The sequence below is a fragment of the Physeter macrocephalus genome, unplaced genomic scaffold, assembly GCF_002837175.3.
Source record: "Physeter macrocephalus isolate SW-GA unplaced genomic scaffold, ASM283717v5 random_318, whole genome shotgun sequence".
Lineage (NCBI taxonomy): Eukaryota > Metazoa > Chordata > Mammalia > Artiodactyla > Physeteridae > Physeter > Physeter macrocephalus.
In genome coordinates this window covers 29,167-56,967 of record NW_021145630.1, presented here as the reverse complement: position 1 = coordinate 56,967, position 27,801 = coordinate 29,167, and the positions used below count along the sequence as shown (strand labels likewise).

The 27,801-nt window shown below is 59.5% G+C and overlaps 1 protein-coding gene across 3 annotated transcripts; it reads right to left on the bottom strand.

Moving 5' to 3' along the window:
* HDAC11 (histone deacetylase 11) lies at positions 1 to 27,801 on the bottom strand. Of its 3 annotated transcripts, XR_003678464.2 has the most exons (11): positions 27,721 to 27,801; positions 26,601 to 26,749; positions 24,202 to 24,302; positions 20,133 to 20,249; positions 19,113 to 19,155; positions 18,781 to 18,857; positions 17,678 to 17,740; positions 17,338 to 17,434; positions 16,301 to 16,479; positions 1,597 to 1,773; positions 1 to 532 (listed from the first exon to the last, which is right to left on the bottom strand). XR_003678464.2 is itself a non-coding variant. In XM_028485223.2 (10 exons), coding segments are annotated over exons 1-10 (927 nt in total). In that variant the 5' UTR covers positions 27,723 to 27,801; the 3' UTR covers positions 592 to 1,674. The 3 variants fall into 3 exon arrangements, 2 of the variants coding, with proteins under 2 accessions (XP_028341024.1, XP_007105550.1); XM_028485223.2 differs by lacking the exon at positions 1 to 532 and having other exon boundaries at positions 592 to 1,773; XM_007105488.3 differs by lacking the exons at positions 1 to 532; positions 1,597 to 1,773 and adding an exon at positions 14,303 to 16,097.

The window sequence follows — 27,801 nt, the reverse complement described above, 5'->3', positions numbered from 1 at the left end:
CATTTTGCAAGACAAAAGAAATTAATAAGAAAAGCGGCATTGTTTTGTACTTTTGCAAATCTCTTTAATGTTTGGCTTAATTGAAGATAGCTGGATTCTGTTATCTGCTTCTGCATTCAGTTTACTGCGACATGTGATTCTGGTTGGACGACGTGAGGAATACCTGACCTCACACAGATAATGTAGTCAGCAAAGGGAGGAGTATTCTAACAGCCTTTTCAGATTGCTGTGAATAATAGTCTTTGCTCTCACACCAAAACTCAACAAATGGTAATTTCTTTTTTTCCTCTTTTTTTTCTGCGGTACGCGGGCCTCTCACTGTTGGGGCCCCTCCCGTTGCGGAGCACAGGCTCCGGACGCGCAGGCTCAGCGGCCACGGCTCACGGGCCCAGCCGCCCCGCGGCACGCGGGATCCTCCCGGACCGGGGCACGAACCCGTGTCCCCTGCATCGGCAGGCGGACTCTCAACCACTGCGCCACCAGGGAAGCCCAACAAACGGTAATTTCGTAAACTTCAGTTGCTACATGGAATCTGAAAACATATGAATGAACTTTTCATACTTGGTTACACAAAAATCCATTGGTCTACCTTGCACTTTGAATGGGTCTTTTATTTACACAAGATTTTGTATTAATAACAACCTGAATTGGTCATTTGAGAAATGCAGGTTTCCTGGTCTTCCTAATGTTTACATATTTCATTAACTAGCTCCTAAACTTCACATTTGTTGATAACACTGCCTATCTCATCAGAAAAGCCTTAAAGTTTTGACTTCTAGTGCACATAGAAGTTTTCCCATATTCCAATTTTCTAGCTCAAATTTTATCACTGGCAACAATTACTGTCAGCTGCTTCCCTTGAAGTGACAGCTCACTTCACTTTCAAGAATATGTCTGTCAGATGCCCAAGTCTGAATCACCCGTGTTTTTCTTTCAGTTTTCCTTTCCTTAAGAAGGCAAGTGGTTGAGCTAGCAACTCAAATAGTCATACACGTGCTTTTCCCTGAGACAACCATCATACTTGGGGATGCTTTCTGTGTAATTCCCATGTCTTCACACAGAATAGGAAAAAATGTGTGCTCAAGAGCAATACAGTTAGTTATGTCCTCGCTTTAGCAAGGACATAGCGCAAGGGCACGGTGGTGAAGAGTCCAAAGACCGCTATTGCGGCTGTCCTGTGGCCCTGATCCATTCTGGACCCGCCATCTTCTGCATCATCAGTGCAAATATCAGCAAGAGAGAAGGGCAAATAATATCTTAGGATTATGAAGAAGGTAGTTCTGACCTTGTGGATCTTCTAAGAGAGTCGTGGGGATGGCCAGGGCTGTGCGGAGCACACTTTGAGAACCTCTGAGTTAGCACGGACTCTTAGCCCCTCCCCCAGTGCCTGGCACTTAGGCAGCACTCCCTAACATACCACAGAGGAGGCTGATGTCTCCTTAAGACGCAGCATTGACCATCACGGCTTCTCCTCACTGCCCAGAGGGACCCACGGCCACGACTCTGCTGCACAGACGTTCAGACATTTTTCTATGGGTTTCCACACATGTATAACACACCCCCCTAGGAAATAAGTAATATTAATTCAACACATACTTCCTGAGCACTGACTCTGTGCCCGTCACTGCTCCAGGCACTGGGGACCCAGCAATCGACAAGTCAGATTCTCCGCTCTCATGGAGCTGACGGCTTAGTGGAAGAGACCACTGGACAAGACAGTGTGTCCGACGGTGACTCGGGCAGCAGGAGAAATGCAGGAAGAGCTGGCACCTGCTGGAGGGTGAATATTTAGCAGGGAGTCAGGCTCCTCTGAGAAGGTAACATTTAAGCAAAAAACCAAATAAAACGATGGAGTAAGCTGCGTGCATATTTAGGCAAAGGATGCACGTGCAAAGGCCCTGAGGCGGGAATATGCCAGCTTCCTGTATTAGCCAACAGTACACGGGGTTCATTCAACAACCCTGAGATATTTACTAAGTAGACTGCCAGGCACTGTTCTAGACCCTCATGGAACCAGACACAGAGAGAGAAGAGAGACAGTAAAAAAGAATAAGTGAACAAATAAATAGGTAACATGTCCGAAAGTGGTAGGTAAAAAAAAAAAAATCCATCAGGGAAGAAGGAAAAGGACAGACTGGTTGCGGTTTTTTTTTTTTTTTTTTTTTTTTTGTGGTATGCGGGCCTCCCCCTGCTGTGGCCTCTCCCGTTGCGGAGCACAGGCTCCGGATGCGCAGGCCCAGCGGCCACAGCTCACGGGCCCAGCCGCTCCGCGGCATGTGGGATCCTCCCAGACCGGGGCGCGAACCCGGTTCCCCTGCATCGGCAGGCGGACGCGCAACCACTGCGCCACCAGGGAAGCCCTGGTTGCTGTTTTTAAAACAGAGGCTAGGGAGGGCCTCCCCGAGGACGTGACACGAGGAAGAAGACGAGAGCCTTGCTGGCTCCATTCCCATTTCACAGGCAGGAAAACTGACCTTCCAGAGGCACAACCACCCACAACCACCCAGCACGCAGCTGTACAAGAAGGAGGCAGGAGGGGACCCAGGGGTCCCAGAGCAGAGCTCCCTCTTGCTGCCTCAAGCCAGCGGGGCCCAGAACTCACGGCGGGGCTGCAGAGGGGCTGGGCAGCTCTCACTAACAGGCTCACACTGCCCCAGTCACTTCACGAGCACCCAGTGAGAAGGCGCCATTATTACCCACGTTTTACAGGCGAGGAAACTGAGGCTCAGAGAAGACATCTCACGCTTGGGGCTACAGGCACACTGACTCTGAAACCATGATTTGTTTTATTTTACAATTTTCAATACAAAATACTTCATTGTTTAATACTGACGTATTCCTATATGCCATTCCAGGTCCGGCCACAGTGTAACAGGGGCCAGCGCTTTGGGCCTTGTTATGGCCAAATAACATTCCGCTGTGTGGATAGACCACATTTACTGTATGCGTTCATCCATGGATGGACATTTGAGCTGTTTCCACTTTGGGGCACACATTTATTTGCATGAAACTGTAAACCATAGCGCCCGTCTACACCCACGTGAAGGCAGAATACTTCCCTACGTTGTCATAAATAAAATAGTCTGGGGCTGAAGATTCAAAGTGAGAAATTTCACGGCACAATGGACAAAGCACTTTGCTTTTCTTTAGGGTTTGCTTCATGACTTTTTACTACCTCAAATAGGGAGCACGGTATAACAGGCACCCCAGGTGCCCACCGCGAGGCTCCCTGAGTTTCCGATCCCAGGACAAGTCTGCACTCACCCCAGGGTGAGTGCACAGCCCAGGGTCCTGTGGGGCTGTCAGGAAGGGGTGCTGGCACCGGGCCTGCTAGGGGATCGTCCAACTGGTGGCCGCCCAGGTGTCCCTGGTCACACTGCCAGCCTCCCCCCATTAAAGATTTTGGCCTGGGCTCAGGCAGCGTTATCTCTGGGTGGATACCGTCCCTGTGGAGCCGTCTGGGCAGGACGGAATGCTCAGGGGGCGGGGGCCTCCCTGAGGGGGGCCCAGCACTGTCCCCACCTGGGCAGCTGGCCACCGTCCCCTGCCTCATCTTTCCCTGCCCCTGACCTCGTAATCCCCTCCATCCATCCAAGGACAGCCTGGCTCGAGCTGGAGTTGGGGAAACAGAGGCCCAGAAGGGTCAGGGAAATCTCCCCACGTCTCTGGGACGCTCAGGCTGCAAAGGGGACACACTCCTCAGAGAGCTCTTCCCTGGGATGCCGTGGAAGGAGGGCCGCCCTGTCTCAGCCTGGCGCTGCCCGGGGTGGGGAGGGGAGCTGGGGGTCAGGTGGGACGGGGCTTCCGCAGCGCCCCAGGGCGTGGGGTGAAAACGCACCTGCAGGAGGGAGCCAGCCTCAGCCTGAGACTGTGGGTATCTGCGGGGGCAGCCGGGCATCCCTTTGGTCACACACGGTGACCACCGCGGTCTGACTCTGGGGGCTCACTTCCCTCTGGTGGTGCCTAAGTCTTCACAGGGTTTTCTAAACGGTCCAGCCCTGGTGCAGGACCCCAGGCAGGACCCCAGCACACTGGGGTCAGGGCGTCAGAGAAAGGTCACCCCCAGCCCACCCCAAGGCCTGGAGTCATGGGTGGGGGGGGAAGGGACTCGAGGTCAAGTTCAGTGGGGGCACCGTGATCCGGCTTCCCCACCAAGGAGGCTGCCCCTCCAGGACCAGGCTTGGGGAAGGGAAGCGCCAGCTCTGAGGACGACCAGGACTACTGTGTAGTGATGCTAGGACACCGGGGCACGGCTCCCCGTGCCCCCCACCAAGCCTGAGCGCGCCTGCCGTGTCTGCTGAAGGGCCACCTTCTTGCAACACACTCAAAGGCTTGCTGAGGTCTGCAGCTGCGCTGCGGGGCCACACAGGCTGGGTCCGCTGGGTCCTGCCGGCCCTCCCAGGGACGGAGATCTGACCCCAGGAGTCCTGGCCCCAGGCCTGGAAGCCTGGTCCCGGCTCCCTGGCTCCGCACGCGCCACCCGCCAAGCCCGGCTAGAAGTCCTCCCCTCACTCTCAGCAGCCGCTCCCCTCCCCCGCCCCCCAGGCCACGTGTCCAGCCGCCACAGGGAGCTCCCCGAGTCAGCCCGGTTCCAAGCATCCTTTGGGGAGGTATTTGCTCACAGCCTGCAGGCTTCCCCGGCTCCTCTTTCCAGCCCTCAGTGGGGAGCACGGCTGTCTGCTCTAGACCCTGGCCGGCAGCCCCTGGCGCGGGACCTGGGGGGCAGTGCCCGCTCTCCGTCCCAGGCCCAAGAGAGCTTGGCAGACCCCTGCCCTCCCGTGCCTGGGATGGACCCAAGTTCCCACGGGCAGAGAATCTGTCTCTGGGAGGGCGTCGTCCGGGAGAGGCAGCCGAGGGCTGGCCGGGAGGATCCCAGGGCCTTGGGAACCAGAGCCGGTTCCTGCATGCTCAGCGCCCCGGAGAGAGAAGGGGGGTGGAGGTGGCCAGAGGCACAGAGCACCAAGTGCTCGCGGGCTGTTGGTACACACGAGGGCCAAGTTGCACACATTGGGGGCGTTACTTCCTCGCTTTGTGGAAGAGGAGCGGGGACTCAGAGAGGAGAAGGGCACTGGCCAAGGTCACACGGCCGGGAAGCAGCCCAGGCAGGGTTAGCACCAGGGCCCTGTCTCCTCAACGCTCCTCAGGCCGGCCTCTCCCTGCCTGGGGCCCGGGCCTTCCTGACCAGGGAGGGAGGGGACAGCAGCCTCTCTTCCGTCAGCAGGTAGGGCTGTGGGCCCTGCCCTGACCGTGACCCTGGGGCCTGAGCGCCCACTTAGTAGCTGTCTCCCTGCTGGGTCACGTTCATCAGGTCCTATAACCGGGCTCCTGCTTCCGTTTTCCTGCTGCCCCGAAGGCTGGGCCCTGCTGCCCCTGCTGGTTCCAGCGGACAGCAACAGGAACCCACCTGGGGCCAGCCCGTCCCCGGGATCCACCTGGCCCGGGACAAGCTCCCCAGGCCAATGTTATAAATCTCCCCTCCGCTTCCCGAGGGCCCCCGTCCCATTCTGGGCAACGTGGTCCTTCCACAGTCCAGGAGCTGCCGCTCAGCCCAGACCCAGATGCGTCAGGGTGGGAGGAGGGGGTGGAGGAGGAGGGCAGGCAGGGACTCTGGGGGAGGCGCCCCCACCCCTGGATGCGCACCTGGGCATCTTCTTCCCTAAAAGGGTAACGGCCATTCTGCCTCTCACATGCCATCAGGAGGTGGCTCCCGGGGCCCCGCCCCACCCCGCCCTGCTGCGCCCCCGTCCGCTGTCCCCCAGGCCTGGAGTGGGAAGGGCACGCGGAGATCGACAGCTCCATCCCCTAGTTTTTGGGTGGAAGCAGGGAATGGAGGGCCAGAGAGCACCAGGCCTACCGCTGGCCGCCCAGGGCACGACTTGGTCAGCCAGGGGCTGTCCCAGGCCAAGGAGCCGGGGAAGCCAAGGGGCAGGGGGGCCGCCGGGAGCTGATGACTGCAGTCTCCTCCAAACAACAGCGAGGGACGGCGGCCAGGCGGGTGGGGACAGCCTGTTCTCACAGCCGGGCCCAGGGATCTGACTGACCACACCTCAGCCATGCTGGACCTCACATCTGCTCGGCGGCGGCCCTGTCCCCGCCGCAGCCTCAGTTTTTAATTCTGCGCGAAGGGGGCCGGGACATGGCAATATCCGGGGCCATAGGTCCACCGTTTCTGCGGCCAACGGAGCTGTCCCCTGCCTCTCGGGGCAGCTCCCGGGCTAAAAGAAGGAAGAAGGAAGACAGAAGGGGAAGGGGAGCGGGGGGCGGGGTGGGAAGGGGCCTCCACCTACCCCGTGTCTATCAGCTCACAGCTTCCCTAAGCTCCACCGGGTCCACTGAGGCTCGAGGCCGGACAGACCTGCTTCACCGTAAGAGCAGAACCCGCAAGAACGATGACTTACGATCATAATAATCCTGGCAGCGCGTTTCTGGAGTATTCATTCTGTGCCAGGCATCATTCTAAGTGCTTTGCGTGGGCCGACAGCAAGGCTGAGGGGTTGGCACTGATGTCATCCCCATTTTACGGATGACTTGAGACCAAGGAGGTTAAGTCACTCACCCAGCGTCAGAGGAAAGTGCCAACCAGCACCATCCACTTTACCCCTGCGGATGGAGAGGGGGAAGCTTCGCTCCTTCCATGCCCGCCAGCGTCTCACCCGGAGCCCCCCAGCTTGGCTGCCAGCAGCTCCTTGGAAGCTCCAGGTGGAAAAACAATTGTGGTGTTGGCCCGGGGCTGCCGGAGGGGCCCAGGGCTCCCCCCTCCATGTCCCACAGATGCCAAGCTGCCCTGACGGACAGACCGGGGAAGGGCCTGGGCAGGGGCTGGGGATGGCCAAGTGATGGGGCACTTGCTCAGGATTCAGAGGGGGCGGCTGGGCTCCCCCCGCAGACGTGGGATGGGGAGGTGGTCTCTAGGCTTGCCTGGCAAAGACCGCTCCTGGCCCGTCCACACCCCCAGCCTGCAGGGTGCAGACCACTCTGACGGGCACCAGCCAGGCCCCCTCGCCACCGGAACGCGGATGGAGCGTTTATGGAGCACCTACTGCATGCCAGCTGGCCCTGTTCGGGGGATGGTGCTGGGGGGCAGACCCCATCCCTGAGCGCTTACTGTCCAGCAGGGAGCACAGAGAATGGAAGCAGGAAGGGCCCGACTGCTTCTCACACCCTGCGAAGTTCCATTTGACGGATAAGGAAACCGAGGCTCCAAGCAGTGAAGCGACGTGCCACCACGCCGTGCCAGCCCGTGCGCTGAGCACCCTCTAGGTGCCAGGGTGCTCCCACGCCCGCCTGACCACCCCCCCACGACGACCCGGCAGGTGGGTGTCAGCTTTCCGTCTCTTGAGAAGTGGCAACTGCGGCTCCGAAGCGGGGAGCGCTTGCCTGGAGTCATCTAGCTGGAAAAGGCCGCGCCAAGACGCCACCCCAGACGGATCGACGCCAGAGCCCCCAGCCTTCCCCAAACCTTCCCTGGAAACTCCCGGCATTTCGAGTCGCGAGCTCTCCTGAGCCGGGCAGAGTGGGGTCAGGGCGCTGGCCTCTGGGCAGACCCTCCTGTGCGGGGGACAGCTGGGGGGCTGGACCTCGGCCAACGCCATCCTTTCACAATGATACATCATTTGTCTAGCTTAAGCCATACACACATGTGCCCTCTCCGGATAATTCTGGTTTATCCTTTTAAGCAACAACACAGTTATACTTAACCATTCAAGAGGAAGTGAAGCCCACACAATGTCTCCTCTGTGCTCCTAAAGAAAAACGACCACGCCAACCATGTTCAGGCCACAGCACAGCAGAGCAAGAAACTAGGTGCTTGTGGAGAGAGGGATGGCTACTCACGCCTACACAAAAGGCCCCAAACTGATGTTTTGTTGATGCTGTTCTTGTATCTGCTTTTAATGGTTGTTCTGTCTCCTCTCTTATTGTCGGACTGTTACTTCTACAGGCACCTAGGGTTTGCCTGGAAAGCGGCTAACAAGCTTGATGCATCTTGCTGGTCAATGACTGGACAGTCAAAGACTCTTAACGACAAAGGGAATTCATCACGAGAACGAATGCCACCAAGTCCTGCTCGAGCTCCGGATGCTCTGGGGACTCCAGGACGGAACTCGGGGACGTGACACTGCAAGGCTGCCATCCTGGACAACAGTTCTGTGCCAAGTAGAGCAAGGTTCCACTTCCTTGAGACACTTTACTGCCACCTGCTGGAAAACTGTCCTGATAAATAACACACATCTACCCTGATTACTGTGCACACAGGACACTTCAGAGTTGTGCAGTGCGCAACTTGTACAGCTGTCCATGGCAGCCCTGTCTTGACGCCACCAGGATTCCCTCTTTCTCCATCATGTGTTATCCTTTTCTCCCTCCATTTCACTCTCTTGTACCTTAGACAGGCTTTATCTTTGTGATTGAAGTAGGGCTGCTCTGTAACTCGTGAGACAAGGTCCCTTCCCTTCCTGCCCCCAAATTAAAAAATCTAGGTAAAGACTCTGGTCCAGCTTGAGTCACACTGCATCACGGAACCACACCCGTGGTTAGGGGAAGGGGACGGGTATCAGTCAGGACCGTCAAGGTTGTGCTGTGCAATACGCCGTGTAAAACCTCAGTTCATTTCTCGCTCACACTGAATGTCTGCCTCCATCTGCCTGGCGGCTCTGCTCCCCGGGGGCTTTCAGAAACCCAGATTAACAGATGCCACGGCTCAGAATGTGCTCCCACCATTGCTGCAGCCAAGGGGAGGCACTCGGAGAATCGCCCACTGGCTGGGAAAGCTTCCCCCCGGGAGACACACAAGCCACTGAGCTCACAGCTCATGAAGCAAGTCCGTGGACACATCCAAGTTCCGAGGGCGGGGAGGTGCAGCCCTCTAGGATGACTGACCTTGAATCACATTCTACTCTTGGGGCAGCGGGGGCTGGGCTGAGGGGGGGCAGGGGACCGTGCCTGTTACAGGCTGGGACTCAGGGGTGGGAGTTCCTCCAGGAAGGGAGGAGGGCGCCGGCGGCTCTAAACAATTGCCCGGGGCAGCAGCTAAGCGTGAGCCAGGCCAGGCGGGAGGGCCGTGTGTGAGTGAGGGCACCGAGCGGCCACACAAGCCTCCGGACGCTGCCGCAGCAGGAGCCCCGACGGACCCACGGGGACCAGCACCCCGGGAAGAAGAGCACGAGGGGCCCGGCCTGGACTCCACATGGATGTTTTAGATGCGGAGCCTCTGTATTTGTTTCTCCTCTGGTTCTGGGGATGGCTATGGGCGGGCGGAGGTGCCAGGCGAGTCAGGAATGATTACCGACATACCTCAGAGCCGCAGACCCCGTTCGACAGAGGCTACTGGCGCTCGGATCGGTTAAGGAACTTCCTCGGGTTCATGGAGCTGATTGGGGAACCGGTGCTGACTAGGTACCCACCACATGCCAGGCTAGTGCGCCCCCCTCCAGGAGCTCCTGTCTCTGCTGCACGGGCGAGGAAGCACAGAGGCCGGGGGCACTTCACACAGCCAGGCACCCCCCCTTCGAGGCCTTAGCCCCCCACGGCATCTCAGGACTCCTGGGGAAGGAGCCGCGGCCTTTAAAAGGATGATGGGTCCTCACGTGATGGAGGACCTCGGAAACCAGATGGGCGTTTGCCGGCCTGTGTTCTCGGCACATTCCTGAGCTCCGAAAGGAGAAATAAAAGTGTTGCCTTGTCTGCGAGCTGAAGAGACAGCAATACTGTGGTGTAACTAGGACCAGATGGGCTCCAGGAATTTCCAAAGGCCTTTTAACATATTAGACAAAATAGCCTCCCAGCCACACACCATAACTCCGTCTGGCCGCCTGGGTATCGGTTACCGCGACGACTGGCGGGCTGCAAGCAGTGGCTCGGGGCTCCCAGCAGGGAGGAGTCTCTGGCCGGGCCCTGCCCACTCCTCCCGGCCCCGCGGGAGCGCCCCTCGGATGGGACCCTTCCCCCGACCTCCAAGGCCAGGGAACCTGCCGAGAATCTCACGCTCAGAGTCAGAGAGGGGTGGGAAGTCCCAGCAGCCGCCTAGCTGGATCCCCGACCACCCCTCGCTAGCACACCCGCTGGGAGGGGAGGTCACGGCCAGGGGCACCCGAAGGTGGGGTACCTGCAGCGTGCTGGGCCCAGGCTCTGGGGTGGGCAGGGGCCGTATGCGGGTGGACACCCACCCTCCCTGCGCCCCTTTCCTCCGCCACAGACACAGCTGTGTTGAGAACAAAGTGGCTGAACGCACGCCTGTGCGTGAACCGTGCCGTGAACCCCGAAGCTGTATCGTGTCCCGGCCGTGAGGTGATCTTCGGATGCCCCGGCTCTGAGAGCGTCCTGCCTCGTTCCCACCTGAATGACAGCATTAGCTAACGTTAACTAAGCACCTGCTGGTGCCAGGGCACCCCATGGGGGGAAGAGCGGGACTCAGGGAGGTGACCGTCTTCCTCAGGGCCGCACAGGTGGCGGAAAAGCCAGGATCCGACCACCATGTACACCGCCTCCCGAAGGGTGAGCTCCCGCATGCAGCGAGGTCCCCGTCTCTCCGGGTCTCCGTTTCTGTCCGTGCAGCGAGAGGGTGGGCAGCAAACCAGAAGGATGCATCCCACAGTCACCCCCTGCACCCTAATTCTGCCCTCAAATGACCCAGAGGGTAGAGGCCAGCCCACTCCCGTCACCTCACACAGGCCTCTGCAGAGGGAGGGCCAGCTTCCGAGCGGGGACACACCTCGCAGGCCAGTGACAGAGCAGGTTCAAACCAAGGCTGGCCAACCCCAAAGTCCACGTCCTTTCTCCAGAGGCCCCCCCGCCGTCCCGGCAGAGCTCAGGACTCCCGTCTGCCCTGCCAACCGTGCGTTGACCCTGGTGGCAACAAGGGGTGCAGAGGAAAACGCCTGGGGTGGTGGCGGGAGCGATGCTTGGCCCCCCCATGGGAGGAAGCCAGGAGGCCGGGCTCTGGTACCAGTTGGCCGCCAGGGGTGTCAGGCTCCTTAATAGCCCGCCCTGGGCCTCACTTTCCCCATTGATAAATTGACGGTGGTGACCACCAGCACCGAGCCAGGATCCCAGAGGGCCCTCCGCGAGGACAGCCTTCCCTCTCCTGCAGTGCGCCCCACCCACCATCCAGCTGCCATGCACAAGGTGCCTCCGGGTGCCAACTGCACGAGAGGTGAACAGGCGGCCCCGGGGCAGGACGCGGAAGCCACCTGAGCAGCCAGCCACTTAAAACCATCACATGTACCTCAGCCTGGCCCTGACACCACACTGCAGGACCCAGGAGGGCTGCCTTCTCTTTGGGGTCCCCGGTCTCATCTGGACATCAGGGTCTGACACCCGCCTCTCCCGGGATTCCTGGTAAGGACGTGAACCAGGGAACGGCTGAGAGGTCCAGGGGGGCGGGGGCACGCCATGCCCCCCAAGATACTCTCATTCCAAACCTTTGCCAGAAGGTCTGGTTGTGAGAAAAGGGCACTCGTTCTACAGTCAGGTGGCCTTGGGTCCCTTCCCTGGTTTTTCCATTGCCTGACTGTGCGACCTTGGGCAAGTCACCTGACGTCTCTGAGTCTCGATCTCATCATTATAAAATCTCATCATTATAAAACTCCAGCTCTGCCCAGGAGTCCTGCTAGGCTGGGGGGGCCCTGCCAACGCCCCGGCCTTTGTTTATGCCCCAGGCATCAGGCTGGGTCCCTTCCCTGGCTTTTCCATTGCCTGACTGTGTGACCTTGGGCAAGTCACCTGACGTCTCGGAGTCTCCATCTCATTATTATAAAATGGTAATGATGACGATGACGGGCAACTTGTACTGAGTGTATGCTCCATGCTGGGACTGCTCTAAGCACTTTAGAAATATTAACTCATTTAATTCTCATGACAGTCATCCCCATTTGGGGTATCATCCCCCTTTACAGATGAGAATATCAAGGCACAGAGAGGTAAAGTCACCCAGCTAGCAACGGCAGGAGGTGGGACTCAAGGCCAGTGCAGTGAGGCATGGATTGACCACTGCCCCCTGCAGCCTGGCTAACAATCACGGGACAACATCGCTCCCAGGCTGGGCGGACTCAGCTTCCCCGTGCTGGCCCTGGGCTCAGAGCGGAGCGTCCCCAGCCAGTGTTGGCTCAGTTAAATGAAACCAACTCAAGGGCAGGCGGCCCTGGAGGAGTTCCTGGCCCTCAACCCCAAGCATTTGGCCGAGGGGCCAGGGAGGCGTCCTACGTCTCCCTCAGCTCTGCCCAGGAGTCCTGCTAGGCTGGGGGGCCCTGCCAACGCCCCCGCCTTTGTTTATGCCCCAGGCATCAGGCTGCGTACATTCGTTCCTGCCTCTGCCCCCGCCAGCCTCAGGAGGGGGTAGGTGGGGGGGACACTGCTGCCCCAGTGCTGCCTGACAGCCCGCCACCAGCCTCCGGCAGAGAATAGGGCCGTGACTCCGTGAGAGCACCCGCTTCCCCTAGGCCTAGCAGGCTCCCGCCAGCGCCAGGCACGGTGCGGGGTCCGGGGGAGGAGGGGGACGGCCGCGATCACACAGCACTCACGTGGCGCCAGGTTCTGAGCTGCCCCCAGGGTCACCCGACACGCCTGCTCAGCCTTGCAGGCTCAGAACGTGACCCGCCAGGAGGGCTGAGGAAGCAAGCTGTGCGAGGCGGTCACTTGCCCGAGGCCCCACACCCAGGCCCAGGCCCTGCGGGGCTCCCCACGTGGCGGGCTGGGGGTCTGCCCACTCCCCGGCACGCTCCCCGGCACATGGGGGGGGAAGGGGCCTCATCTGAGCTCAGACTGTCAGGAGGCTCTGGAGCTGCCTGTTGCAGAAATCCCACACCCGCCAAGATCGGGCTGGCCCACGCAGGCTCCTTTCTGGAGGTTCTCCCCGGAGCAGGGGTCTGAACCCAGAGCTCCCAGCCTGGCCCCAGTCTCACGCTGGGCTGCAGCACCCGCCCGGGCGGCCAGGTCTTGGAGCGTGCCCCCTGGGTTTTGATAACTTGGAGAATAATTTGCACAGAGAACGAAGCGCACAGACCTTAAGAACAGATCCTGAACACCGCACCGGAACCGGCCTTGGCTCTTCCCTCTGCCCTGCAGGAGGATCAACGCGGCTGGGCGCTCAGGGCGTCCTAGGTGTTCACTCCGGGGCCCACCCTCCAGGGGCCTACGGTATCCTTAAAGGCCCACATTACAGAGGAGGAAAGAGCTGCGGCTTCCGGAACCAAGGCCTTGCTTGGAATCCCGCTCCTCCACCTCCTAGCTGTGTGCTCCGAGCCAGGCACCAGCCCGCCATGCCCCGGTGTCTGCCTCTGGAAAACGGGGAGATGACGGGGCCGAGCCAGCCTTCAGCGCCCTCACACCTAGCACAGGGCCCACCTGGACACCCACCCACCGCCCCGATGTCTTCATCTCCTGCCCTTGCCCCGGCGCCGACCCCCATGGAACCGCCCATTCCCCACCCAGGCTGTGCCACTAACCCTGGGGGTGCCCTGGTCACCCTGCCAGGCTGAGGACAAGGTCCTGCTCCCCACCTGCCCCCACCCAGCCCATCCCCACCCGTGCTCCCAGCCCATCCCCACCTGTGCTCCCAGCCAGCTGGAAGACGGCCCCCCACACACACACACACCCACCACCCCGCCAGGGCCCCCAGCTGCCTCCTATACTGGGCACAGCGCAGCCCAGCGTGCCCTCCCATCCCCACCCTTCCCCGCGCCTGAACCCCTCTGTCTGGAGAGCACCCCCCCTTCCCCCTTGCCAAACCTGAGGCAGCTGAGAACACATACTTTGGAACCTGGCAGAGGTGAGGTCAAACTTGGCTCTACCATTCACAAGACACGTGGCTTGAAGCAAACGCCTCATCGAGTCTCAGTGCCCTCATCTGTAGAATGAGATTAATGACTTTCTCCACGGGACTCCGTGCAGGGACTCAGACACAAGCGTTTATCAGGCAGCTACCCCACGCCAAGCCTCTTGCTGTGTGAACTTCCAATCTTTATTTCCTTTAATCCTTAGGAGGTATGGATTCTTCATCTCAAGAACACACGGCAAGGCTTCCCTGGTGGCGCAGCGGTTTAGAATCCGCCTGCCAGTGCAGGGGACACGGGTTCGAGCCCTGGTCCGGGAAGATCCCCGCGTGCCGCGGAGCAACTAAGCCCGCGCGCCACAACTACCGAGCCTGCACTCTAGAGTCCACGAGCCACAACTACTGACCCCGCGTGCCACAACTACTGAAGCCTGCGCGCCTAGAGCCCGTGCTCCGCAACAAGAGAAGTCACTGAATGAGAAGCCCGTGCACCGCAACGAAGAGTAGCCCCCGCTCGCCGCAAGTAGAGAGAGCCCGCGTGCAGCAACGAAGACCCGATGCGGCCAAAAATAAAATTAATTAATTAATTAAAAAAAACCAAACCACACGGCAGCCAGGTCGGATCAAAAGAGCCTTTATGGTTCTCTGGAGCAGAGGCTCCGTGGTGACAAGCCCGTTGCCGCCTGCCCCCCAAGGCTGCAGGCCTTGTCGGAGGTGAAGGGGTGTTAGGTGCCTCGAGTCCGACGCAGGGACCAGGGGCAGGGGCGGGGCAGGGACGGGGCGGGGCGGGTGGGACGTCCAAGCCGTCATTAGTGCCTCCGGTCTGGTCCGGGAGTTCAGAGTGTTTGACACTTGGTGATCTTGGAAGCCCTCCTGCCCCGCCCCCTCCAGCAGAGGGAGTGGCGAGGGGGGTGTGAGGGAGAAGGTAGGAGAATTCAAGAGACCCCCAGATGGCAATGAGCACAAGTCCCGTGGCGGGGGTTGATCAGGGACGGCCCTCTTTCCCTCCCCACCCGCTTTGACCACTAAGAAGACACCCAGGCAACGGAGCAGTGGACGCTCCCCCCGACCCCCAGCTTCCTGGGGGTCCTGAGCATCCCCTTCCGAGTAGAGCTGACGACAAGGTCAGGGCCCACCCGGGCAGAGCACGTCAGGGCCCGGCACTTTGGATGAGCCCAGGGGAGGCTGCAGCCCCCCCGGGGCCCCGCCCCAGCCCCCTACGCGTACAACCTGCAGGCCAGGATGGAGACCCTCTGCTCCCCTCCAGCAACGCCAGCCTGGCCTCGCCAGCGCCTCAGTCGCCACCCGGGCCTCGGGGCCTGCGGGACCCAGCTTGGCCACCTGTCCCTCCCCAGTTACCTGGTCCAGGCCTCACCTTCCTCTGTCCCTCAAGCCTCCAGAGCTAAGGCCTGTCCCTGAGCCAAGCGTTCTTTCCCCCAAACCCGGCGCTCTCCCTGGACGGGCCACATGCTGCTGAAGCAGGGGTTGGGGGCTCCTCAGGTCTCCCCTCCCCTCCCCACCAGGGAGGGGCTCTGGGACAGCAGGTCCAGCCCTCGCTTTACTGAAGGAGAAGCCAGATGGGAAAACCCACCTGCATCCCCTGCCCTGCCGCCCCCTCACATCCAGGACCAGGGCCCCTGCCTGCTGGCTGGGAATCCAGGGACCCCAGAGGCCTGGCTCCAGCCCCCTCTCAGGTCTCCCACCCCTGAAGGGAGGAGCAGAGGGTGCAGAAGAGGAGGGAGGGGGCCCAACTGTGGAAGAGATGGAAGCTTCCTTGGTCTGAAACGGTCGCACTGTTTTGAAAACCAGAACACCCCACCCCCGGGGGCCCTCCCTGCGCCTGGGAGCTTCAACTGCCCTCCTCCCTCCCGGGAGAACTGCCGCCTCCTCAGGGCCTGGTCAGGCCGTGACCGTGACCGCGTGGGTCTTGCTGGGACTCAGGCCCTGCCCTCTGCCCCCACCCACAGAAGGGCCCGGAGACCGCGACACCCAGTGGGGAGGGTGCAGCTGCGTGCGAGGTTCCCCCCCTTCATGTGGAAAAGGAGAAGCGCTGAGGGGCAGGAGGGCGGGCAGGCGGGTGGGCGGCAGGCAGGGAGCCACTCAGAGGGCAGTGTGGTCAGGGCACCTCCAGGGGCAGCAGGGGTGTGTCTGAGTTCTGTGCCGAGACGTTGGCTGACTGGGGCCCGATGAGCCCCTGGCCATACAGATTAAGGATGGAGTCGGCAATGATGCGGGCCGTACGCTTCTGGTACCCGCCCGAGGTCACCATGAGGATGGGCACCCGGCGGCCTCGGACCAGCCGGAACACCAGCTCGTCCCGCTTCACGACACCCTGGTGTGGGGGATGGGGAAGGCTGGCTCAGGCAGTCCCCAGATCCTCAGGGTACTGGGAAGTCCTGCTGCAGGTCTAACCCTGTTCCAGACTGCTGCTGCTTTTGCCCTTCCCCTCTGGCTTCGGGAGGAGCACCAGCGCTGCCCACCTTCCCCGCTGCTGCTGTTCCCCGGAACCTCCCCTGCCCCAGGGTCAGGAGGTACCTGCGGACTGACGGACAGCCCCCCGAGGCGGTCCCCCTCAAGGACGTCAGTGCCCGCGTTGTACACCACCACGTCGGGCTGATGCTCCTGGAGGGCTTTCTCCAGGTTCCTCTCCACCTTCCTCAGGTACTCGTCATCCTCCGTGCCCCACTCCAGCTCCACCTTCCGCCTGATGGCCTCTGCGAGGGAGACAGCAACAGCCCCAATGTGCAGAGATGGGAAACTGAGGCCAGGGAGGGCGAGGACGGCCCGTCTCCCCATCCGACTCCCCAGTGCTCGACCTCTCATTCACCCAAAGCTAAGCTAAAAAGAGCACACGAGCTGCAAGGGGGACCCAAAGGAAAGAAGGGGGGTCACAGGTGAAACACGGCCCTGGGGATTCAGGGACCCATGTCGGGTGTCTGAGCCCACTGTCTCCGTACGCCCTTGCCTGGGTGCACGGACACCCCATGTGCCCTCAGGTCCAAATCCAGAACGTCTGACATCCAGTTCAGAAACGGGTCCCCGGGGCCACAAAGTGGCCGACGTCCCCCGAGCAGACCCGCCGGCACTTACTGCGTAAATGTCCCCTCCCCACAGGGTGGGCAGGTCCCTGTGTTTCCAAAGCTCATCTGAGAGTCTCTGCCTTTTGATTAATGAGTTTAATCCACCTGCATTTACTTAGTAACTATTATATTTGAACTGATTTCTGCCGTCTTATTTTATATTTTCTATTTATGTATTTTTCCTGCTTTTTTCTTTTCTGTCTTTCCCTGTTTTTGACCAGACAGCTGCATACCTAGGAGAAAAGTCTACTTTGGTCTTCCGGTGGTTACCCCGGTAGAAGGACTCGCAGTGTTTACTGGGCAGGTTTATGTGGTCTTGGGCGGGTCAAGTGACCTTCTTAGGTCTCCGTTTCCTCGTCCGTCTCCCCCTCGCGGGGATGCCGAGGATAAATAAACGAAGGGACCTCTGCAAGGCCCCAGCACGTAGGAAATGCCCCGGAGAGAGCCCCATCCAAGCAAGAGGCCCTGGGGCTGAGGGACGGGGCAGCTTACGCTTGGCAAAGCGGTCCCCGGGGTAGACGTGGCGGTTGTAGACGTCCATGATGTACACGCGCTTGTCGCCCATGAAGTCCCGCTCGTGCCCGTTGCCCTGTGGGGAACACACGGAAGCCACTCCCAGGCAGGTGCCCCGGGCAAGGCACCCCCAACCACACCCCAGGAAACACCCCACGTGCCTGGGTGTGGGCGGCAGAGGCCCCGCCTGGGGCTCAGGGGCTGGTCCTGGGGGAGGGGAGCCCCCAGCGCGGTGCTGCGCGTCAGAGGCGGCTGGGCAGCGCGGGGAGGTGGCCTGGGGGGCGGGCCTGGGGGGCCCCAGGCCCCAGCAGCCACTCACCTGATGTGCATCGAGGTCAACGATGGTGGCTCTGGAGACACCCTCCACTCGCTCAAACAGGAACTGCCCAGGGCGGGAGCGGGGCGAGGGGAGAGGTAAGGACCACACAGGCCAGGGGACACGGCCCTGTAGGGGCTCCCAGTTAGTGAGGGGGTGGGCCGAAGCCTGTACACGCTTAGGGGAGCTCAGGCCAGCAGGCAGAGCCCTGGGGAGCTGTGTGGCTCCGGAGAAGCCTGTGTGCCATGCAGGGAAGGCTCCCTGGAGAGGCACGTGCTGTGCCCTGAAGGGCCAGAGGTGAAGAGGTTAAGAGGGTTGGCCCTCAGCGACAGCTCAGGATTCCCGGGTGGGGTGCAGAGCGGGGAACCCCCCTCAACGCTGTGCCTGGAACTTCATTCTGCCATCTCCACCTTCCTACAAGGCCCAGACCTAAAGCCTCCTCCTCTGAGAAGCCCTCCTTCCCCTCCCCCACCCTCCAAGAAGGTCTCCTTGCGTCCCCCTCTCCGAATGACCAGGGTCTGCTGACTTGTCCCTCCTCCCCATTAGTCCCGTGCCCCGTGGGGACAGGAGCCAGGGGGCCCAGGCCGACCCCCAGCACGAGGCCAGGCGCAGGTGCTGAGGCAGCGCTGCGGTCTCACAGACGTGGACATCGCCGCCAGCTCTGCCCCTTCCGGCTGTGCCCTCGCCCCTCTGGGCCCGTTTCCTCGTGTCCTCATCCGTAAAACGGGAGGATGCAGGGGCGAGCCCGGGAGGACGGATGCGGCCACAGGGTGGGGCCCGCGGTCAGTGCCAGCCATGGTCACCACCATCAGGGTCATTATTTCTACCTCGGCCTCACCCTTCTCATAACTTAATATTGACATGGAAGCTGTTCCCCTCCGGTCCCCTGCCACTGTTGAAGGCTGTCACCTCTGGACCACCCCAGGCAACACGAAAAAGCAAGTGTCAGATCTGGGTTTGGGTCCCGGCCCGGCTGAGGGACCCGGGCGAGCTCCCGCCCCTCTGGGCCTCAGCTGCCTTCTCTACAATGCGGGGTGAGCACACCAGACTGGGGAATTCCAGGGAGGCTCTCGGAGGCGACCCCCCCCACATGCTCTCGGGCACACCTTGATGGCGAGCGTGATGTCTGCGTAGGCGCAGAAGCCCCCGCCCCGGTCGCTGGAGCAGTGGTGGAAGCCGCCGCCTGCGAGGACAGCCGAGGTGTTGCCAGGGCCAGGCTCACGGCCCGGACACCCCCTCCCACCTTCCTCCCAGAGCCCCCTCCCCGCTCAGCTCCCAGGGACGGCTCCGGGCTCCAGGTTGCCTAAGTCAGCTGACCCGGCGCGGGCACGTCACCGTCCCTGGGTCAGGAGGCAGCTTTGCCATCGTGGCCACCCCCGTCCACAGTGGCACCAGAGCTGCTGCCCCCAGGACCCAGGCCAGGCCGCGGGGCACTCACCTATGTTGATGGCCCAGCCTCGCTCCACGGCCAGCTTCCCCGCCTTTGGAAACAAGCACAGGATGAGGGGTGCGGGCGGCCAATTCCTTCACTTACTTATTCATTGAACCACTCACCCCATAAACACCATTTCCAGCCAGCTCCAAGCTGGGGATGAGCTGGGAGGTGGGATACAGGAAGCACCCACCCACCCCCAGCAAACCCCGAACTGGCGGCTTATGAGACATGCAGTGCGTAAGCCCCTGTGCGATTTGGTGAGGAAACTGGAGGAAATCAAAGTTCAGCTCTTAGGATGGAACGTGAGCTGACAAGGATTCTCAGGCAGCTTTCAAAGGGAAAATGGACAAATTTTTGTTCCTGGAAATACTGTCGCCTTAATAAGGAAATCATAATTTTGGGGTGGGCAGTCATATTCTCATAAACTTTCAAAATGCACAAGTTTGCAAAGCTAAAAAGAAAACCATAGGGGTCAACAGGTAGTGATCCATGTCTGGGTTAGATCGTTGTACATTTAAATCATTTCAGCTCCTCTACCTCCAATCAGCTCAGCAGTCTGTGGCAAATTTTAAAGAGAACTACACACAGAACGTGAAACCCAGTTTTGCTGCAAGTGTTTGTGACTGTCACACCCACGACGGGGGGGAGGGGCACCATCCATCGCTGACGTCATAGGGGTTTGTTTCCATCTGAAATCTGAGTAGCTCGGAGTCACAGTTTTAGGACATACTCTCGGAGGGGTGAGGATCCATCTTATACACCAGCAAATACGGTAACTCTGACAGGTGGTCTTGGGGGCGGAACAGTGAATTCTAAGGTCCCAGCCAGACAGGAGAGGCTTTGGAAGAAAGAGTTCTTGTTGCCGCCTTGAGGAATATTGAGGATTTTGCTCAACTACTCAGCAGCACGAGGCATTCTAGATGGAGAGCCCAGGGTGGGCAAAGACCCAGGGTGGGAAGGAGCCTGGGGTGGAGGGCCCGGCCCAGCCGCTGCTCCCCGCCACCCCGCCAGCTCCCCACCTACCATTATGGTTCCTCCCGTCTGGGTCCGGAGGGGCTTCAGCACCTTCCTCTGTACCAGGAAGTTGGGCAGGAAGATGACAGGGGGGATTTCTGTGATGGTTGCGACAGCGAAGGACCACTGTGGAAAGAGACGCGGGCCGTTGGCCTCCCTCTGCCTGGTGAGCCCAGAGGCAGCAGCGGGGAAGCAGATTCCCCCTGGGCCAGCTGCGGGGTGGCATGGGGGCTCCGGGCGAGCGCAGCTCCTTGGGTGAGAAATGGGAGCTCCCACCGTGGCTGAGCTTTGGGCTCGGTACGGGGATGCTCACAGCCACGCTCTCCTTAAAGCTAAGTCAGCCCTCGGTCCTCGCGCTCCAAGGCCCTCGGCTGCCCTCTTGTGCCCAGAAGCAGAGCTGCAGGGGACTCCAGGTCACCACGGAGCCCACCCAGAACTGGCCCAGCCCGCCCACTGCACAGAGGGGCACCGAGGCCCCGGAGAGGCGGGGCGCTGGGGGGAGGATCTTTCCTTCCAAGGTCACAGGGAGTCACTGACAGAGCCGGGACTGGACGCCCAGGGCTCCTGCTCCGCAGGCACAGCACAGCCTCTCCATCCACTGGGAATCAGTCATCCCTTCCAATGGGGCTGGATGTCCTCATCCTCCACTGCTGAGGCGGGAGGGTCTGGGGCACCCAGAAGGCGTCTGCGGCACCCAGAAGGCGTCTGCACCAAGACAAGGACACAGCCTTCCCTATAACCTCCCGAGCCCTGGGCAAGCATCCATGCACCCCGCTCCTAGACCATCTCCTGCCTGCCTGGGAACGCCCGAGGTCCAGACCCTGCTCTCGACTGACTCCAAGCAGAGCCCTGGAGGGGCCCCAGCACTTGGTAGATATTTACTAAGCGCCTGCTAGGCTGCAGGTCCCAAGATGGCACTACTCCTGGCCTCACGGACACACAGCAGCCTAGCGGGGAGGCACTGATATGCAATGCGACAGCCTTGCTGGGGAGAGGGAGAACATGGTCTGGCTGGACAGCTGTAAGACGTGTGTGTGTGTGTGTGTGTGTGTGTGTGTGTGTGTGTGTGTGTGTGTGTGTGTGTGTGTGTGTGTGTTCGCGCAAGCGTGCATAGGTGTGCATATGCACATGCATTCATGTGTATGCGTGTGTGGTAGGGGGCAGACCCAGAGAGGGAAAGACGGCCAGCTCCACCCATCTGTCCCGCCACTGTTCACTACGAGTAAGTGAGCAACGAGCCCCTGAAGGAAAACACCGAGTCACTGCCCCGCTCCCACCCTCAGCAAGCCAGCAGGGGACAGAGAATGAAAGAAAAGGAAGCCATAGCCCCAGACAGAAATTAAGAAAGCAATTTCATTTACAACACCTTCAAAAAGAATAAATTTACCAAGCAGGTATAAGACTCATACACGGAAAACTACAAAACGCCGCTGAAAGAACTTAAAGAAGATCTAAATAAGTGGAAAGACATCTTGTGTTCATGGGCTGGAAGACCTAACATTGTAAAGATGTCAGTTCTCTCCTAATTCATCTACAAATGCACAATCACTGCCAAAATCCCAATGGCCTTTTTTTTTTTTTCTCTACAGAAATGGAGAAGCTGATCCTGTAACCCCAGGCGTCCTATTTCCCTGAGACTCGCCCCCCCAGATGCTCCGTGGCACACACGGGGGCCTGTGTCTCTTCTCCCACAGACGCCGGGCGCCGTGAGGGCAGCAACGAGGCCCAAGTTGTGCCCAGACTCCCTGGGGCTCCAGCCACAATTTCTGGGACATCCTTGGCAACCTTGGCTTCCTTGGCTTGCAGACCCCACACCCAAGCTGAACAAAAGAAAATCCTATTGTTCCAACTTCATAACAAACCCCCAGTTCTGCCACGTACACCCCCAGGCCACAGCTGCTTCCAGCCTCATCTGAGAGGCCGGGCTCTCTCACCAGGATCATTGCAACCACCTGCTCCCTCCCAGGCTCCCTGCTTTTGTTCTGACAGACTGGTCTCAACCATTCCCATCACAGCTGCCAAACAATCCTGTTAGAATCTAGGTCAGATCGCGTCCCCCTGCTTGAAACACTCCTGGGCTCCCACCTCCTTCACAGCAAAGCCACAGCGACCACAGGCCCTCCGTGGTCTGGCCCCGATCATTTTCCGACCCCACCTCTTACCGTCTCCCTCCCATTCCTCCAATCCAGTCGCTCAGTCCTCGCTGCTGCTGGAACGCACGGGAAATACTCCTGCCTCAGGGCCTTTGCACCTGCTGATCCTTCTGCTCGGAATGCCCTACCCCCAGATGCCCACCGAGCCCACTCCCTCAGGGCCCTCAGTGCACGGTCCCACGGCAGTGAGACCCCCGGCCTCCTATTTTGAAGGGCGGTCCTCCCCACCCCCTTTCCCGCTGTCCTTTCCCCAAGGCACTGAGCGCCTTTTAACACACCAACTCCGTCCCATCAGGAGAGGGGCTCTACTTGTTTGCATTATTGGGGCTCTACTTGTTTGGGGCTCTACGTGTTTGCATTATTTGGGGCTCTATGTTTGCATTATTGCTTATCACATAGTAAGCTGCCTTCAGGCGTCTAGGGTCCCAAGGCCAGGCATGCAGTCAGTCCCACACCGTTCCCTGAAAAGCCCCTCAAACGGATGGAGCCCTGGAGCCCATCCCCCATCCCCCGCGTTATCCTGGCACTGGCTCCAGCCTGGCGCCACTCTGTTCTGGTCTCTCCCTGCCCCCACCCTCACCCTCTGGACTCTGGCAGGCGCGTCCTCCTGACCCAGCTGCCGGGCTGTGGGCTGTGACCGCGCATGTCCGGGCCCTGGGAAACCAGAGCAGCCAAGTGCTGGGCTTCCTGCCAAGGCCTCGCACACCTCGCTCTCCCGGCAGCCAGGTTTCAACCTCTTCCCGGTAATCTTTCATGAGCTCACACTGTCACGGATCCATCTAGAATTCTCACAGCTCAGGCCGGCGTGGAGGAGGACGGAGGGCAGCTGCCGTGGCCAGGAACCCGGAAGACCTGACCGGACGCCATGCCTGGGGTCTCCCCGGGGACCTGCTGGACTTCCCAGGTGACCTAGAGCAGGTGGGGCCTCTTTCTGGGCCTAGGTGTTTCCACCTATGGGGGAGGAGCCTGGTGACCTCTGGCACCCACTCTAGCTCTGAGTCTAGGAAGAGTTCTGCTGGGAAGGCTAGCAGTCAGGGGTCAGGACTCCACGCCCTTGGGGACAGAGAACCTGTGGCATCCCTGACGCACCAGGTTCTGATGCCGCCCCGAGCCCAGCCTGCCCTCTTCTCCCACACAGGGGACTGACTGAACGCCTCTACCCTCAGAACCACACTGACGAGAGCCATGCAGCTCCTCTAGAAGGAGGTCACCACGGGCAGACCCCATGTGGTCTGCAGGTAGGATTCAAAAACCTTCCAATGAGTTGCTACATTAAGAAATCAGGAACTGTCACTTAATGACCTGGATTTCTGGCTTCTCTCTGAAAGCTGGGCCCATGGTGGAGGCCGGGCGGCAGCCACCAGCTTGGGAAGGGCAGGAGCTCCAGTTGTCCCAAACACCACCCACCACTTGTTTACGTTCCCTGCTGGGCCCTGGGGTGTAAAAACTCGTTTTCAGCCCAACAGTTTCCAACACGTCTTTAGCTGCAGAAGCCCTTGAAACAGCATCTTATACTTTAGCCCAAGGTAAAAATAGGCCAAAGTGGAATAGCTTTGGTTGAATGGGGACAAGGGACTGGGGCCCCCCCACCCATCATCCCAGCAGGGGTCTTTGAGGCCTGTCCACATAGCACAGATTGAAAGTCACTGATGCAGAAGCCCAAAACCCCAATGAAGGTTCAACCCTCACCAAGTGGCCATCCCTGCTTTCATACTCCCAAGGACGGGGAGCATCTCCCCTCGAGTAGCCTAGCCCATCCCTGGTATCTGCCTTTCTAGGACACCTGTCTCCCGTCAGGGGTCACAGACTCACATGCTCCCCCTGCAGGGGGACAGGAATGGAGCCCCTCGAGGCTGTGCATCCGCAGGCTGAGCGGCCCCCTCCTCCAGCCCCTCCTCCTGGCTGGCAGCCCCCAGGCCCTGTACCTTCAGCTCGTTGAGATAGCGTCTCGTATGCACCACCAGCAGGTCTTCGTCCGAGGCCTCCCGTGCCTCCACCAGCATGCTGTCTGATAGAAGTTTCTCTTCTGAAACCACAAAGCAGCCCCCATGCATCCCTGCCGCCTCCAGGCCAGGCCCAGCCCCAGTCCCTCCCACAGGCTGCAGACCTGACCTCTGGCAGCCCTGCCCCAGGACAAGGTGGGCCCTGCTGGCTTGTGGGCGGTCTGAGAACGGGCCACCTCTCAGGTCAGTGGGGACAGCGGCCAGGGGACATCGGACATTGTGCACAGCGATCCTTGTGTTTCCCGGGCCAATGACAGCCGGGAGGCGAGCTCAAGTGTGACTGGACACCTTTTAGAGGCAGGTGGCACGCACGTCATTAACGCTGACTCTTAAGGTGAGAAAAAGCTCTTCTGATCGATTCTCCCTCCACCTTGGGATGACATCATGGGGGGTTTGGTATACGGGGGGCCTCTCTTTAACACCTGCCTGACCCTTGCTCATCTCCCTTTTTTTAATCCCACAAAAGGAGCAATCAGTTTCACAGTCCATTGCAACAGTAAGCTGCCTGAGCTGAAATAACACTGCTGTTTTCATTGCATTTATTTTTTTACCATGAACTTCTATTTATGGCAAATGAAACTGGCTTTTTCCATTTAGATGACATAATGTTTTCTTTTAAAACAGGTTTATTTAAGTTTCTTAAAACGAAGGCTAAGTCAATAAAAACTATGAAGTAAATAACGGAACAGGTGGTATGAGGCGATGGCAAGGTCCCAAGAGTGGTTTGCAAACGACTGATGTTTGGGAAAAACCGTGTTATTTCATTACCACATACACATACACCAGACAAGACTTGCTCCCCTTTGCAAAAGAAGAAACAAGGCAGAGAGGAGGAAGTGCTCTAGGGCACAGTGACAACAGGACCACGATGTTCTGGTTCTAGGGAAATCGAAGGACAAGGTCAGAATCTAGGGGACCTGTGCTAATGTGTCACTCTGAGAAACCAACCCTGGTAGAAACCAACTAGCTCCATACATTTCTCACAAAGAGCTCCACAGAGAGCAGGTATCCCCCCCGCCCCAAACATTCCATGGCTCCCCACTGCCTTCCGGCAAGGAACCAGCTCTTTTCTTGGCGGTACCCAAGGCCCTTCACCATGTGGCCCTGGCTCCTTTCCACCCACATCCTCAGAGGGAACTCAGGAAAATGGTCAGCTCAGAGTGAGGGGGACAAGGAACCCTTATGTTGCGCTACTGGGTGACACAGGAGCCCAAGAAGGGGCAATGAACAGAGAGACTCAGGACCACTGGAAGCGGAGCGTAAAGGACCACATTCAGGAAGGCGTGAGAACAGCCAGGGCAGAGGCAGGATGGCTCCGCTCACCTCACCAGAGCTCTTGCCATGGCTGCACACCACTTGTACTCTTCTCTACTGAATATTTTTCTTTGAATACGCACTCTGGGCACTATTGCAAGTGGAAAATCAGTATCACTTGCCGTAAACAGAAGTTAACCAAAAATAAAAACAAAAAATACAAAAACAAATAACAGTGTTATTAATCTCTAATTTGACTCTATTTTCTGCAAGGTGCAGAGCCTGAGGCTCGCTCTAGATTTGTTAAAAAGGGAGATGGGCTTAGGTGTTAAAGACGGGCTAGCCCCAAAGTGAAACTTCCCCCAGGGTGTCATCAGAGGGATTGTGCGATTTAAAGACATGCAATGTTTCATCCTATGCCAGGTAACATTTCAGGTAACATTTCCTACTTCCCCCAGTTAAAGAACCCACAATACAGGGAACTAGAATATTTTTTTTCACCAGCCTACTGTGATGCCTGAATTTTTCACACGAACCAGACCCCTAGATTACAAACCACAATTGAGACAACGTGCTCCCCAGAGCACCACCCCGCTCAGGGGATGAGCCATGAAGCGGACGAGCCCGGGGCTCTGAGGTCCAGGCCCCATTCTCCCACTCGATAGCTGTGTGCCTTTGGGCACATTTTATAGCTCTCTGGGCCCCAAGTTCCTTCATTCGTAATCCGTGAGGTTGGAGCAAAGGTTGTCCACCTCCCGGACTCTCGGAGCTTGTGGGCTAAGGACAATGCATTCCTCCAAGCATCAGCTCCCCTTCTGCTGGGTCTCCAGGGGCAGAGACAGGACTTAGGTCCACAGTGATGGAGAGCCAGTGAAGGTGTGATACGGGGGCATATCACGCTTAGACGTCTGTGTTGGAAAGATCCTTTTGACAGCACGGGTGGGAGGCTGTCTCAGGGCTGACACTGGAGGTGGGAGGGCCTGACGCTTGTGTCAGGGAAAGAGCAGCAGGTGGTGGCAGGTGGGCTGGAGAAAGCAGAAGTAGGGTCCGAGTGGGGCCTTCCATACCTTTTAGGAAGCTGATCACTTTGCCCCATTTTCCTGCATCAAAGGGGTGCAGCTTCTCCAGGCCCAGGAAGGTTATGTTGTAGCGCGGCGAGTACACGATGGGCCAGCGTGACTCCGGCACATGCTGGTACAGCTGGGTTGGGTGTGGCCTTCCATGGGCACAGGGACAGACATGCACAGACAGGAACAGCCTCACTGTGGGAAGCAGCTTCCCCTTCTGCGCCAGCAGGCCTGGACTGAGCAGACAGCCCCGACCCAGTACCACCAGCTGCCTCGGTGGCAGAAAAAGGGCCACTTACCAACAGCAACAACAGAAATAATAGCGGCTCCTTACTGAGCTCCCTGAACCATTCAACCCAATCCTCACAGCAGCCCTGGAGGGTAGGCACCACCATCCCACCGGAGGCTCGGGGAGGGAACCAGGTGCGCCCAAGGTCACACGGGTCTGTGGAACAGCAGATGTGAACCCAGGTGTGTCTGGCTGTAAGGCCTCAGCACCTCACCTCCACAGGATAACAATTACATCAACAGCTCTGTGGCCTTAGGCCTCGCTTTCCTCAACTGTAAAATGTGTGGCTGTTGAGAGGAATGAGATATAACGCATTTAACAACTGAGCACAGAAGGCGCCCTTTCCCTGAGAGCTGAGGTGACAGTTCCCAGAAACAGCAGGTCGGGGCTCACGCAGGCTGCGGCCCAACCCGGAGCCAGGAATGGGGTCACCTCGGGCCCCGCCGCGCAGCTGACCCCCATCACACCTCCGCAGCTGCCGCACAGGGAACAGAAACCCGGCTGCCACTGCGGGGGCCTCCGCTTAGCTGGTGGGGCCCGAGGGCAGACATCAGACCTGCGCTTGTAGCGAGCCCCCGCCGGGACGGCGCCCCGCGCCGACGCCCGTCCCGTGGGCCGCTGATTAGCGGCGCTGGGCTGGTCCGGCACGCGGGGCCGGCCTGGGCAGAAGAGGCCCGAGCGCCCCTCGCCCGCCATACCTGGGCCCGCACCTGGCGGGCCCGCCCGGCCGCCCGCGCACTGGTGCTCCCGCCCACCGGGACCCCCGGGAACCCCCGGGGCTTGGCCCGGCGCCCCATCCCGCGCCCCCAATCCCGCCCCCGCCGCACTCACATGCCGGGGCCGGGCCCTCCCAGCGCTGCCACCACTCCGCGACCGGGCGGGCCGGGGCGCGGCCCCGCCCAGGACACGCCC